The sequence below is a fragment of the Gopherus evgoodei genome, chromosome 5 (assembly GCF_007399415.2).
Source record: "Gopherus evgoodei ecotype Sinaloan lineage chromosome 5, rGopEvg1_v1.p, whole genome shotgun sequence".
NCBI classification, from domain to species: domain Eukaryota; kingdom Metazoa; phylum Chordata; order Testudines; family Testudinidae; genus Gopherus; species Gopherus evgoodei.
Genome location: NC_044326.1, coordinates 27,240,380 through 27,255,919, shown reverse-complemented (window position 1 = coordinate 27,255,919; position 15,540 = coordinate 27,240,380). Strand labels below are relative to the sequence as shown.

Here is a 15,540-nt window from a genome sequence, read left to right as displayed (position 1 = left end):
CCTCTGTGTCTGTGTTTTCTTTTATTCACATCTCTGATAACATAATGCAACTAACAAGACACAGAGCAGTTTCGCAGCTGAGAAATGTCTGCAGGAAAAGCTCATTTCTCTTAAGCATACAGTTCAGTTACTTCTCTTGACATTTTGATGTTACAGCAGCAAATGTTTACCTGTTGCAAGACTTTTTCTGTGAATATCTCTTGAAGTCTGGAGATTTCAACCACTTTCCCTTCAATTTGTCTTGACAAAACAAAACACCCCCCCAGATATGTCATTGTGTTAGTGCAAAGATTTTCCACTGTAGATTCACTCTAGACTCAAATCCTCAAACCCAGCAAATCACACTATTAATAGGGTAGTCATTTTATCAGCAATTTGTTTAGTTAGCAGTAATGGACAAATATTCCATGTTTATGGTGAGAAGGAATGGAGCCTGCAGATGTGCTGGAGTATACTGGAAGTTCTGTAGGAGCTTCACTTATATTAACAATGAGGAAGAAGAGTTATCAAAATGATATGGAAATGAATAATACAACTACAGTAGCCCTTAGATTAGTTATTTTGACATATCTATTTTATTTTAAGCTGACCCCATGTTTACAATTTTTGATTGCTGAAGACTTGTATTGAAAACACACATATGGTATAAGTTGTCAGAGAAAAGATGGAGGGGTTTCGTAAGTGGGCAGTTGGGTCTTTTTCAGCTGGAGAAGCATGGGAGATAACGGCATTATAGGAAACACAATCTGGATGTTTCTACTAAAATGATCAGCAATGAAACAGTTAATATTTAAATAGCTACATTTAAGTTTCAGACATAATTCATCAAATGGAAACATCAAACACCTTGTGGAGATTTTTTTCAGGCTGCCTGCAGACTCAGGAAACAACATGGCATGAGTTTACATTCAGTTCACATTTTCAAGGTTTATACCCAACTTTATGGACTTCAGTTTTTTAAATGAAAGCTCATATTCTGGAGCAAGATATTAGCAAGAGGTGGACTTTGTAGCCCTGGAACACAGGACCCTGGTTATAAAACATGCAAACCCAGCAAATAAGAGAAAGTTGTACCTCACTTCATCAAATAGGCTATTCATCTCACCAACAAGTCGCTTGTTTTCCTGTTCAAACTAAAGGAGGAAAATAAAACAACAAAAAACACCACATGAAGTCACAGATCAGACTGTTGTAAAAGACATTCTAAACAAGAAAGCAAGATTTCAATATTAATTATAATTAATTCACTAGCAATCATTGTTTAAGAGCTACAGAGATCTTTCTGTATTACTCACCCCAGTTTGGGAAGTAAAAAAACCCAGCATGAACATGTTCGCTTTAACCAGCCACCTGAAAAGCCACTATTCTCCTCTCTTCCCCAATGATGAGCAAAATGATTTTACAGATTTGCTCAATGCACAAGTACACAAAAGACACAATAAAAGCAACATTCCTCCTGACTTAATATATGTTTTCACTTGAGAAGCAGCTATAGTATATGATATTATGTGTGGTATGAAATGAAGAGCTTGAGTTTGCCAAAATATAAAACTTTCTGACATCTAGTACTGATACTTTAGAAAATAAAGCAAAGGCCAGTACAGTTGCAGTCTCTCTAACTGATCACTCTTCATTTTAAATTGGGGTTTCTCAATTAAGTAGCTTTTAAATTTACTATTATCATTACATTTTCGAAGCAAATAACCATAAACAGATTTTACTAGGTGTCAAGGTGTCATCCCCACTCTGAACTTTAGGGTACAGACGTGGGGACCTGCATGAGATAACCCCTAAGCTTATTTACCAGCTTCGATCTAGTAGCTGCCACCACCAAATAGTTTAAACAAATGTTTATGGGAGAATCATTTGGAAACTCTGTCTTCCCCCCAAATATTTCCCCAGTCTTTATCCCCCTTTTCCTGGCAGGACTGAGACTGATTCACCTCCCACCAATTTCTGGTGAGCCCAGATCCAAAAAACCCTTGGATCTTAAAACAAGACAAAAATCAATCAGGTTCTTAAAAGAAGACTTTTAATTAAAGAAAAGGGGCGAAAGGAATACCTCTGTGAGATTAGCATGCAAGCTACTCTCACAGACAACAGATTCAAAACACAGAGGATGTCCCTCTGGGCAAAAACCTTAAAGTTACACAAAAAAACTCAATTTGATTCTCCCTCTTATGCAAAAGGAAGTCACAAAAGAAAATAACCATAATCTAATACCTTTCTTCTCTAAACACTACTTTTAAGAAATGTTAGATGGCTGATTCCTGGATCCTTTCCTCCAGCACAAACTTACTAAACAGAGCAAAGACTCATTTCCCTCCTCCCTCTTTGAAAACATCTTGTCCCCCCATTGGTTCCTCTGGTCAGGTGTTGGCTGGGCTATGTGAACGTCTTAACCCTTTACAGGTAAAAGAGGAATTAACCCTTAACTGTCTTTTTACAACACTAGGGAAATAAGTTCTGCTTTCAGAGATGGACTACATTAATTGCCAGTTCATTTGGAGTTCACAGGAGTAGTTTTTTGCATCATGCTCATCCAAAAAGACTAAGAGAGCTGAAGATGATTTGACAAGTCTGCACGGCCAAACTATAACATATAAATAACAGGCTAACTGCAATTCTCATTTTAAAGAAACTTTTCCAAGAAGAACCAGTTTCTATGCCCTAATCACCACATTATGAAACTCTTATTTAGATGGGGGATGGGATTTTTCAAAGTGCCTAAGTGATTTAGGAGAACAAATCCCATTGAAAGTCACAAGTTCCATTTGAAAACCCCAAAAACCAGGGGAATTCAGAATTATGTTGATTACTTCTACAAGAGCAGTGCTTGAGTAGGAGCCAAGAAGATATGCTTCTGAAATCAACCACTACGAAGTTTCAGAGTCCCTGAAAAGCTATAGGTTGAAAATGCCAGGTTGATTTATTTTCTATGAAAATTTTACTGAATATGAAACATTAATACTTATAATACACAAAAGGTAGGATGCGCCTGTGATATACTCTCTTTCTAAATATAGAGCCCCATACGTACCAGTGGAATAGTGGAAAATATGGTCTCCACATTCCAAATAATTTCACACAGGAGCAGAGTGAAATAGTCCAGCACCTTAACTGTGCAAAGAGAATGAGTATTATTCCATTTCTTTCAAGAACACTTGGTATTTACACTGAACTCATCTATTAAAACACTTCCTTTGTGTTTTGCATAATCTAATCAAGTTTCAATTTCATTAGCAATAAAAAATACAATGCTTCTCCATTATAGGGTTGCCAGGTGTCCGCTTTTTGACTGGAATACCCAGTCAGCAGTGCTGACCGGATCATTAAAAGTCCAGTTGGCGGCACTGGCAGGCTTCCTGCCTGGCTCCACACACAGCTCTCAGAAGCGGCCAGCATGTCCCTCCAGCTCCTCAGCGGAGGGAAAGTCATAAGTGCTCCATGTGCTGTCCCCACCCCATGCACTGGCTCTGCAGCGCTGTCCAATAGGAGTTAGTAGCAATCTGAGCAAATGCCCAGTATTTCTAAGAAACAGAAGTTTTGTAGGGATTAAGCAAAAATTACTCAGAACACTACATGTCAATGCATAAAGCAGAGGAATTTAGTAACTGCCTGAACCATGATCTTTAACAGGAAAGACAGGTAGTTACAGTAATGTAAAATTAGTCTGATGATGGTAGCTAGACATCTCGCTTTCCACACAGACATTACTGAAAATGCCCTAAGCTGTATTTTTTTTTAAATGATGGACAATGTAAACATTTCAATACTTCAGAGTAATTTAAACATTTAATTCATCATTAATTTTTTCAAGATACTGCATGTAAATCAATGTGCACAATATGGCATAGACCTCATCAAACTCATCTTTTGTGCAGCTCCAATCTGCATGAGTAGGCAACTTTAATGCCATTATGCTGCCATCTTTCATAATTAATCACAATGTTCGTTGCTCACCCTATCACTTTCCCCCCAGTCCTCTTAGCATAAAAAAGGATTATGCTCACAGCACAAATTTTTCAAAAGATCTACTTTTATCTCAAACTAATTGACATTTATTTGAAAACCCTCAGAAAATTCAGTCTTTATTCATAGATTATGTGCTGCAAATTTCAGGAAGATACACGGAATCGTTGTACTAACACAGAAGTTGAATCTTACTTTCAGAGATTCAAGACGCTGAATCAACATTGCTTTAACTATGGAGGCCTGAACAGTGCCTCCATAATGTCTACTAGTTGATCCATATTTCTAGGATATGCTACTGAATACTGTGTATAAAATCCAGTATTTTTCTTTCCTGCTGGTAACACTATTCCAACTTTCCAACACAGCAACAGTCCAAATTCTTTTTCTTCCCTTTTTTGGGGGGGGGGTATGGTCAGGCACTTCTTCCCTTACAAATGGTTTTAGTTCACAGAGTGACCATTAGACCATTCCAGGTATAGAACATACCAAGCAGATCTATGATGAGGAAGTTTGCCCTTCAAGAAAGGAAGCCTGAATTTTAGACTATTTCTTTTTAGGATACACTGTTCTGGGATTTATTTCCTCATTACGGATAGATGATGTCACAATGTGACTGATCCCTTTAAGGAGAACTGGGACCAGCCCCATATGCCACAATTAATTAGCTGCTTCCCAGCCTGAGAGGGCAGGCTAAGGGGTGTCAGATGATGCTTTAATGGACACCTGGCTCAGAGAAGAAGGGCTGAGAGAGATCAGTCTGGAGCAGAATCACAGAGAGCAGGCAGGCTCCTGTGACAAGCCTCAGGGCCGGTGCAACCATTTAGGCAAACTAGGCGGCCGCCTAGGGCGCCTAGTGGTTGGGGGCGCCTAGAAGTCTCCTCAGGCGAGGAGGTGGAGTGGAGGTGAGCTGAGTGGGGGGGCGTGCAAGTAGGGCTGCCCACAGTAACGGGGGGGGGCGCACAGGGGAACAGCTCCCCACCCCAGCTTACCTCCACTCTGCCTCCTCCGCTGAGCATCCTGCCCAGCTCTAAGTCTCCTTCAATCAGCGCCGCAAGCCGAATTAGAGCAGCGCCGGTGTGCTCAATGGAGGAGGTGGAGCCGAGGTGAGCTGGGGCAGGCTACTCAAGCAGGGTTAGCTGCCATGGTGGGGGGGAGGAAGTCTCCCCAGGCAGGGTTAGCTGCCTGGGGGGGGGAGTCTCCCCAGGCAGCATTAGCTGCCGTGGGAAGGGGGGGCGGGGTTAGGTGGGGGGGGGGTGCAAGGTGGAAGTTTCGCCTAGGGCACGAAACTTTCTTGCACCGGCCCTGACAAGCCCTGAGTGATGGTCTGCAGGAGGCTGGGTACTTCAAAGCTACCAGCCTTGTGGCCTGGTGCTCTACACCAGAGTAGGGAAGGACACAAGGAACAGAGCCTAGCAGGGGATGAGGACAGTATTCCAGGGGGAATGGCCTAGAGGCTGAGTACTCTATCCCAGAGCCAGACAGAGGGCTTGGCTACACTGGAGAGTTGCAGCGCTGGTGAGGGGGTTACAGCGCTGCAACTCAGGATGTGGCCACACTTGCAAAGCACGGCCAGCGCTGCAACGCCCTGGTTGCATCGCTGGCTGTACACCTGGTCTGCCTTGGGTGTAGCGATTCCAGCGCTGGTGATGCAGCACTGGTCATCAAGTGTGGACACCAACAGCGCTTTTATTGGCCTCCGGGGCATAAGGAGGTATCCCAGCATACCTTTTCAGCCACTCTGGTAATCGTTTCACACTCCACTGCCCTGGGCTCAGCTGACCCCCCACTTTAAATGCCCCGGGAATTTTAAAAATCCCCTTCCTGTTTGCTCAACCAGGTGTGGAGTGCAATCAATCAATCAGCGACCATGCCTCCACGCCCCAAACGAGCCCTAGCATGGAACTGTTCCGAGCTGCAGGACTTCATCAGTGTTTGGGGTGAGGAAGCTGTGCAATCACAGCTGCGCTCCAGCCGGAGAAATTATGATACCTATGGGCAGTTATCAAAGTCCTTGCTGCTAAGGGGCCATGAACGGGACGCGTTGCAGTGCAGGGTAAAAGTAAAGGAGCTGCGCAGTGCCTATTGCAAAACCCGTGAGGGAAATCGCCGCTCAGGAGCTGTCCCCACGACCTGCCGTTTTTACAAGGAGCTGGATGCCATACTTGGGTGTGACCCTACTGCCAATCCGAGGAGCACGATGGAGAGTTCAGAGCAGGGAGAAGTGGGGGAGGGTGTAGAGGAAGCCGAGAGTGAGGCTACTGGGGTGGAAGGAGACACCCCAGAGTCCCAGGAGGCATGCAGCCAGGAGCTCTTCTCAAGCCAGGAGGAGGCTAGCCAGTCGCAGCAGCTGGAAGTTGTTGGTGAAGACGCAGCAGAAGAGCGTGTTCCGGGTAAGCAGATTTTTATGTTTTGGGAGAGGAGGGTTGGGGTTATGGCTGCCTGCATGCATGCCTAAATGTGGACTAGCCCATTGATTTGCTCTATCACATCTCTGTAATCGGCCTCTGTAATCTCTTGAGAACTTGCAGCCAGAGCGTGGGCAATGTGCTTTCGCAAGTTTATAGGGAGAGCCACTGTGGTCCTTGTCCCGGTCAGGCTAACTCGTCCAAGCCACTGTGCCGCGAGGGGTGGGGGGACCATTGCTGCACACAGGCAAGCTGCATAGGGACCAGGGCGGAATCCACATTGCTGTAGAAGACCCTCCCTCTCTTCCCAGGTAACACGCAGTAGTGATATATCTGGCAGTAGGAAACCCTGTTGAGAATGTAGGGATACTGCTCAGTGCAGGGTGCCAGGTTCGCGGTCCCCCCCCCTTGCAGGTCGGCAGCTTCCCGGCCCCCTCCCCTTGCAGGTCGGCAGCTTCGCGGTCCCCCCCACTTGCAGGTCGTCAGCTTCCTGTTCCCTCCTGTCCCCTGTGCAGGCCCCCAGCTCCCTCCTCTACCCAGTGCAGAGAAACCCCAGTGAGCCATCAGGCAGTTCCCCTTCCCAGGTGAAGTCGGGGCAGAAACACTCACCCCATTGCTCGCCATGCCTTTGCTTCCGTGGCCTCTCTGTGCTATGTTAGGTATGTGGGAATGATGCTACAAAAAGTCTACAAACTCCTTCACTGTGTGATAATAAACAATGTAGCCTCTGTGTATTACATGTTTCTATCTATGTTTTTTTAAGTGACCTTGAATAATGCAGCCGGATCACCGCCTGCCCATCGCTTGCAGAACTTGAGGAAAAATCCACGAAAATCAAAAGAAGAATTGATCAAAGCAATTATGAATCAGTACGCCAGAGAAAGTAGGACGACGCAGGAATGGAGAGAGAAAATGCATGAGTGGAGGCAAACAGAAAGCAGGAGAAAGGAATTGGCTACCAGAAAAACCTCGAAGCAGTTGATAAGCCTCCTGGCTCACCAAACTGACTCTTTCCAGTCTCTCGTAGCCATGCAAGCAGATCTGTACCGTGGTAACCCACACCCCTCCCAAAGCTCTCTTTCTTGTTCCCCAGTATTTGCACAAAACACCCTTCTCCAGCAGCCTGTTTCTTACTACCCCCAGCTGCTCCCAACACCTGTATGATCACCTACCAGCCCTGATAACTACAATCCTTACCCTGTGCACTCCACCCCCATGATGCTGCAGCATATTAATCCTGAAGTGCAGCAGACATTGAACAGCAATCCAAACAGGACATATTCAAACCTCTGAATGTACAGTCCACCACCCTACCCCCTTGCCCTTTTATGTACTGTATTTTGAATAAAGGATTTCATGGCTTTTACAATAGTTTTTATTATTCCAGAACGTGGTAAATACTGTATCCCAAGGGAAAAACGAGCACAGCAAAGGCACCAAACATTACTGTTGGCTCTCAGCATCAAATTGCTCCCTTAAGGCATCCCTAATCCTTGAAGCCCTTTGCTGGGCCTCTCTAGTAGCCCTGCTCTCTGGCTGTGCAAATTCAGCCTCTAGGCGTCGAACCTCGGAGGTCCATTCCTCACTGAATCTTCCACCCTTCCCTTCACAAATATTATGGAGGGTACAGCACGCGGATATAACAGCGGAGATGCTGCTTTCCCCCAAATCTAGCTTCCCATAAAGACAATGCCAGCGGGCTTTCAAACGGCCAAAAGCACACCCCACAGTCATTCTGCACTGGCTCAGCCTGTAGTTGAACCGGTCCTTGCTCCTGTCAAGCTTCCCTGTATATGGTTTCATGAGCCATGGCATTAAGAGGTAAGCGGGGTCTCCAAGGATCACAGTGGGCATTTCGACGTCCCCTACTGTGATCTTGCGGTCTGGGAAAAAAGTCCTGGCCCTCAGCTTCCTGAACAGGGCACTGTTCCGAAAGATGCGTGCATCATGCACCTTTCCAGGCCATCCTGAGTAAATGTCAGTGAAACGCCCACGGTGATCCACAAGCGCTTGGAGAACCACGGAGAAATACCCCTTGCGATTAATGTACTCTGAGGCCAGGTGGGGTGGTGCCAGAATAGGAATATGCGTCCCATCTATTGCCCCTCCACAGTTAGGGAAACCCATTTGTGCAAAGCCATCCACAATGTCCTGCACGTTCCCCAGAGTCACAGTTCTTCTTAGCAGGGTGCGATTAATGGCTGTGCAAACTTGCATCAGCACTATTCCAACGGTGGACTTTCCCACTCCAAACTGGTTCGCCACCGATCGGTAGCTGTCTGGAGTTGCCAGCTTCCAGATTGCAATAGCCACCCGCTTCTCCACTGGCAGGGCAGCTCTCAATCTCGTGTCTCTGAGCCGCAGGGTAGGGGCGAACTCAGCACACAGTCTCATGAAAGTGGCTTTTCTCATCCGAAAGTTCTGCAGCCACTGCTCGTCATCCCAGGCTTGCAGGACGATGTGATCCCACCACTCAGTGCTCGTTTCCCGAGCCCAAAGGCGCCGTTCCACTGTGCTGAGCACGTCTGTTACTGCCACAAGCAATTTACTGTCTTGAGCGTCAGGCGAATCAATATCATCATCTGCCTCCTCACTGTCACTTTGCAGCTGAAGGAATAGCTCCACTGCCATGCGTGATGTGCTGGCAACATTCATCAGCAAGGCCCTCAGCAGCTCGGTCTCCATTTGTAACAGAAATTGCGCTGCAGACTCACAATGCCGCCAAACTGCTCGGAATGTGTAGCAAAGCACCACGGGGCGTTGGAACAGGAAGCGGAAAGACCCGCACCCTTCCGTCCCCTTCCCATAAGCCACAGCGCCAAAACGGGACGAGGTGCTCTGTGGGATAGCTGCCCACAATGCACCACTCCCAACAGCGCTGCAAATGCTGCAAATGTGGCCACACTGCAGCGCTGGCCCTACACAGCTGTACGAACACAGCTGTAACTACCAGCACTGCAGAACTGTAAGTGTAGCCATGGCCAGACTCTCAACTGTAGCCCAGAAAGGGGCTGGGAACAGAGCCCATGGCTGAAGAGAAGCTCCTGAAAGGCAGAAGACCCTTGTGTTTGCTGGGAATTTTAGTGACTTGTGCTACCCTGGAAGAAGAGTTTGTTTGTGACTTGGTCACATCTCGAGGACAGCCTGGTGTCTGGAAAGCTAAAGTGCTACACCTCACAGAGGAAAACCGACAGGGGGTGCCTTCAGTGTCCATGTCCGGCCAACAGGGGGTGTTACAGAGTGGTCACCACCCCACAACAGATTGTCTTACATTTTGAAAGACTATTTTAGCAATTGTGTGGCATTTATTTCATTCTGATATTTAAAATGAGCATTAACTCATTAAAAGGAGCTAGGTGTCCAATTAATATTATCTCGACATTAACAACAGAAGAGTGGGTGCTAAATACGATAATTTATCTGTTTCCATCTATCTGTTTCTTCCAAAATGTCCTATCCTGTCTACAGATATATATTTAGGGGTGGCTTTGTAACAGCTACACTCCATGTAACTGGAATATTCAACTGTGCCCACAGCCATGGCCTACCCATCCTCAACTACAGAGTGATGCCCCCATTCCCCACAGGCATTGAAGCACTCTAGAAAGTGTCTTCCAGAGGTTCAATCTTATTAGCAGCAATCCATCCATAGTCAAAGCCTGTTCCCCTGCCCACAGATTCATGGTAGAATCCTAACATCCCAACCTAAACAATTAAATTACCTCCCATTACAAGGACTCTGTCTTTGGAGATTCTTCCTCCAAAGGGAGCATGTGTTAACAAAATCTAATGAGTGGTATAGACGTATTTACTATTATAGTAATGAATGGCTACAAGAGTTAAACCCTGGGGACCTGATTCACCACTGCACTATGTCAGGTTTACACTAGTGTAAGTATTAAATGGAGTTACACCAGTGTAAACCTGAAGTAAAGTGGTGTACCAAGCCCAGGAGGTCCAGCACCAAGTAGTCAAGATAGTAATTGACTGGAGAAGGCAGACAATTTATAGCCGTTTGTAAAATTGCTGGTGCTGAATTTTTCACGCAGGACTATTCAAACTTGTTTGTGCTGCTGCGGGAATAAGTTGGAGCAGTACTGCACTGAAAATTCAGCACCAAAAATTTTACCATTTTTTAGCACTCTAGTAAGAATTGTATAACCAGTTTAGAAATCAGATTTTCAATACACAGTAAATGCTTGTGATCTGTTACAAATAGTATAAATTCACTGTGAGAATGTATTCTAAAAGAAATCTCAAATCCTCTACTTATATTTAAAAAAAATATCCCTAGATAAACTTTGTAATTTGAAATGATGGCTGATGAATTATTTGGTCCGCACTGTAAGCAGCTATGATAGAACAGTCAATTGAACAAAAGGTTAGAACACAGAGCACATAATACATCAATATGTCACAAAAGAATTTACATGATAGGAACATAAAACTGAAACTACGGCAATCTAAATATAGCTCAACAATCTATGGCTTAATAAAGAAAGCTCTTTTTAGGACAGTAAAATATGCTGCTACAAAAGGATGGCACAAAGTGACAAATTGCTTAGACTCTGCCCAAGATATAATGAATAAAAGTAATAATCAGAGTTCTTTTTTGTTATCCCAAGAGATACATCATTAAATGTCTGTATGTGATTTAACCATAGACAAAAAATAAGATGAAAGTAGTTGAGGAAATTAGACCTTTTCAAATAGAAACAGATTTAATTACACTCAATCTGACCACAAGACATCTGCTTACAATAACTATAAAAGCATTAATATACCTGCACTATGGGTTATAAATTAGGATTTATTGTACAAATCATACAATAGTCTGCAACCATTTTGGACCATGTAATGATCTCTCCTGTGGGTGAAATAATGAATTAAATTGCAGTTGTGGCCATATGATAGAGTTTAACTCATTATTTTACCCTCAAGAAAGATCATGAAACACTGATTGTGAACTATGGGTATAATTTGCCAAAACACATTCCAATTTAAAACCAATAATCCAGTATCTACAGTATTTCTCACCTTGTACGTTCTGGGAGTCAATTTACTTAAAATAAATGTAACTTCCATGCAACTGGATCATTATAGACCATTATTCACAGAAAAAGAATTAAAAGAGTAAAAATTAACTACTCCTGTAATAACATACATAAAAATAGAGGAGAAATGTCTAAATGCCCCTTATCAAATCAGCTATTGGATATTGTGAGGATTCATTAACATTTGTAAAGCACATTGAGATTCTTGCATTGAAGAGACTAGGGTTGATGCAGTGTTGTGATGAAGCATATTATCTGACACAATGTCCTAATGCAATGCTCAAGGGAAGAGCATATAGCTGCCTGATTTCTACTCATATTAATGTAATTCCACTAAATTCAGTTTTTGCACACGAATGAAAAATTGGGCCCAGTGTTTTGTCAAATGTTTTATTTCTGCCGGGGGAGAAAATCTTTCAGAACAGCTTGGAAATTTATCAGTTTTGAGTTCTTGTTAATCAACACAATAATATTAAAATAACCTAAAATTCATCAAAATATACATAAAATCCTTTGGCTAGGTGCCAGCATGTCTCCAAACCTCAGGCATATCTGCAGAACTATTGCTCAAAAATGCTTTCAGGTGTTGGTGACAGTGCAGTTCATTTAGCCAAAACCATTACACACATCCCTGCACTTTGTAAATAGCCTCATCTAGTTATATTTAATAATAAAACTATTCATATTAGATCTAGAAAATAGAATTAAGTCTTGCTAGAAGCACTTTAAGCATCAATTAGTGGGAAAAGATTATATCAGTAACATTCTTACTGCTCATATGAAAAAAGAGAGCGAGAGAACGAAAGAGGGCAATACCAGTAAAGAATGGTTACTTGCCTCTCATAACTGTTGTTCTTCGAGATGTGGTGTATATGTTCATTACACTAGATGTGTGGGCATCCCGTGCACCAGTGCTGAAGAGTTTTCCCTAGCAGTATCCATAGAGGCCATGCCTATGCCTGGTGCCCTCATGCTCCAAGCTGAGGGTATAAAGGGCAGAACCATGCTGCCCACCCTTCACTTCCTTCATACCCGACCCTTAGTTGAAACATCCTGGAGGTTTGGGGAAGGAGGGTGAGCTGTATAATGGACATGCAATGCATCTTGAAGAACAACAGTTATGAGAAGTGAATAACTGTTCTTGCTTCTTTGAGTGGTTGCATATGTCCATTACACTAGGTGACTCCTGTAGAGTTTCCAGTGGAGGTGGGGCTAGAAATCTCACTGGAAGAGGGACTGCAGAACTGCTTTCCCTACAGCAGTATCTTCCCTTGACCCGGAGGCAATCACAATATCTCGCAAAGGTGTGGACTGATGACCACATTGCTACTCTACAAGTATCCACAATAGGGATGTTTCCTACAAATGCTGTGGATGTTGCACGCTCTGGTTGAATGTACAGACAGTGTTTCTGGAAGGGTGGCAACCTACATGTTGTAGCACATGACAATAAGAGCTGGTGATCCACTTGGACAGTCATTGTTCTGCACAGGAGACTAATAGTTGGGAAGAGATCTGAAAGGGCTTCACTCTATCTAGACAAAAAGCTAGAACATCCAGAATGTGGAGCTTTGGTTTGTCCTTAGGAGCTTGTGTCTTTGGAAAGAAAACCAGTAAATATACTGACTGAGATGAAAGACACATACTCCTTTGGAGAGAAACTGTGGCCTAAACTGTACCTTGTCCTTAACAAAACAGAGTAGGGCATGCAGCTCACCTACTCTCCTCATAGAGGTGATGGTCACTAAAAAGATCACTAAGAGGCTAACAGGTCAAAGGGGGGAACCATAAGGGCAGATAACACTAAGTTCAAATCCCACTTGAGAGGGGGAGAAGCTGAAGTACCTTACTTACAGTTTTGATTAATGCTGGCCATATTTGCCTCTTACAATGCTTGTATAGTAAAAGAGAACTTGGGTAAGATATCAGGGATTTTTCAGGTAGGAATCCAGCACTTGAACTGCAGGTAAGGAAGATTCAACACGTGGACTAGCCTACACCTCCATCAAAAGAAAATCAGCCAACCAGCTCAGGAGTGACTTTTGGCAACATTTTAAGTAAGTGAGGGCAGGAGAGAGGGTAACGCTAGCTATAGCGATAGCTCGCTTCTGTATGCTTCTTTCACATCTTGTTTCCTGCTGTATTTTCAGTGCTATTTGCTCCAGTACTAAGGGAAGCTACTTTTCCTTTGATGATAACAAAAACACATTTGAAGTGAAAATTTGCAGTTAATATTTAAAAGTAAACTAATGCACATCCCAGGAGCAATTTACTTACCATGTTAATATATCACTTTGCAAGCAGAGATTTAAAAAAAAAAAATAAATCTTAGTAGCATTCTGCATCTGATGCTTCGCTGACCAGGCTATTAAATCTGGAGCTAAGGTTAAAACTTCCAACCCAAGTTACTCCACTTGCCTAGGCCTGGTAGGGGTGTACGGTCATTGTCATGTTTGGGGTATCATCCTGCCAAATGTCAGCACAACAAGGCACATTAAGAATAAAAGTGACAGGATGGCCTTGTATTTGTTTATTTAGTTCAGAACGTCAATGTTGATTTCAGGTAGGTTTTTTTATATTAAGTGTCACTCGTGACACACAGCAAATCAAGTGTAAAAAGTGAGCCGATGTAAGATGGACAATGCCAAGTGCAAGTATATAAAAAATAAAAATGAAGAGCAGGAGGACTCTGAAAGACTGCATGGAGTAATAATGCACTTTGTAAAAACATCCAGCGGCTATCCCTTAGGAAGAGCTGACAGAAGGTCAGACTACAACTAGCTCAGGATTGTGAATTCTAGAATTCCTTCCATCATCTCCTTGTGAATATTTATTTCTCAAGCACTCAAGAAATCTTTAAACACTGTATAGAGATGCCATGAAACTTTATTCTAAACTGCTAGAATAAAGAGTATGGTAACTGGTCCAAAACCTAGTATATAGCACAGAGCCAAAAGAAAAGACACTAACAAGGTTATTAATCAACTATTAGAAAACGATTTTATATATAGCAACTCAAATAGCTGGTGTTAACCTCCATTTGACCTGCAGGAGATTTACATGGAGACTGCTGGAAGAAAACAGAAGAGAGGCCTCTATGAAAGAGTGGCCTTTTTATGTCAGATTGAGAGAAAAGAAAAAAAAAGATGAGTGAGGAGGAGGATGTTCTCATAAGTGATGTTGTCATCATCCAGGGAAGCTTGTTAAGGACTTTAAGTAGGATCATGTCTGCTCCTTTCTCTTGAGAGGGGCCACATTCACTCTTTCGCAATGCGGTCTGCAATTCAGGGGGCTGTTTGGTCCCTCACTCTCCTCCTAGACATTCAGCAATTGTGGTCAAGAGTATCTGTTCTTTTAATCTGCGATTAGCTAAGTGAGTGTGACCTTTTTCCTTAGCTGTAGCCCTTTCCACAGTTATTTACACCTTTGTCATGTCTAGGATGGGTATTATAGTGCTCTACCTAGGACCTAAATTCCCTCTAAGCTATATGGTTGCCCAGCAGTCTATCAAGTGTCGTACACTTCAGGTACCCCTCCACCCAATGCCGTGCTGCTCCTGCCCTCTGCCTCGGAGCCCCTGGCCAGCTGCTCCTGAGAGCCTCCCGCTTGCAGCAGGGGGGAAGGTGTCCTCCTTCCCCCTACCCCTGTACCCCATCTCCACAGAGCAGGGGAGGGGACACGACAGGGCTCAGGAGTGGGAAGGAGCCTGCTGGCAACTGCTGCTGTGTCTGAACAAAACAGGCTTCAGACTGGTGAGTGAGTGCCAATCAACTTAAACGGGCAGCATACTTAAGGGGGCAGCATGTGTCTCTCTCTCTCTCACACATATACACACACAGTATTTCACACTCACATCCTAACACATACTTGTATAGTATAATAATAATAATAATAATAATAATAGGAGATATACCAATCTCCTAGAACTGGAAGGGACCTTGAAAGGTCATTGAGTCCAGCCCCCTGCCTTCACTAGCAGGACCAAGTACTGATTTTTGCCACAGATCCCTAAGTGGCCCCTTCAAGGATTGAACTCACAACCCTCGGTTTAGCAGGCCAATGCCCAAAACCACTGAGCTATCCCTCCCCCCTCATTACTGTTGTTG

At 43.8% G+C, this 15,540-nt stretch overlaps 1 protein-coding gene across 5 annotated transcripts in view; it reads right to left on the bottom strand.

Moving 5' to 3' along the window:
- STX18 (syntaxin 18) overlaps positions 1–15,540 on the bottom strand; it is a 119,419-nt gene that overhangs the window by 12,549 nt on the left and 91,330 nt on the right. For all 5 annotated transcript variants that reach the window (XM_030563612.1, XM_030563610.1, XM_030563611.1 and 2 more), the window contains 2 exons: positions 1,075–1,133; positions 171–240 (listed from right to left, as the gene is read on the bottom strand). In XM_030563612.1, coding sequence (XP_030419472.1) covers positions 171–240; positions 1,075–1,133 — 129 coding nt within the window. The remainder of the gene's footprint in view (positions 1–170; positions 241–1,074; positions 1,134–15,540) is intronic.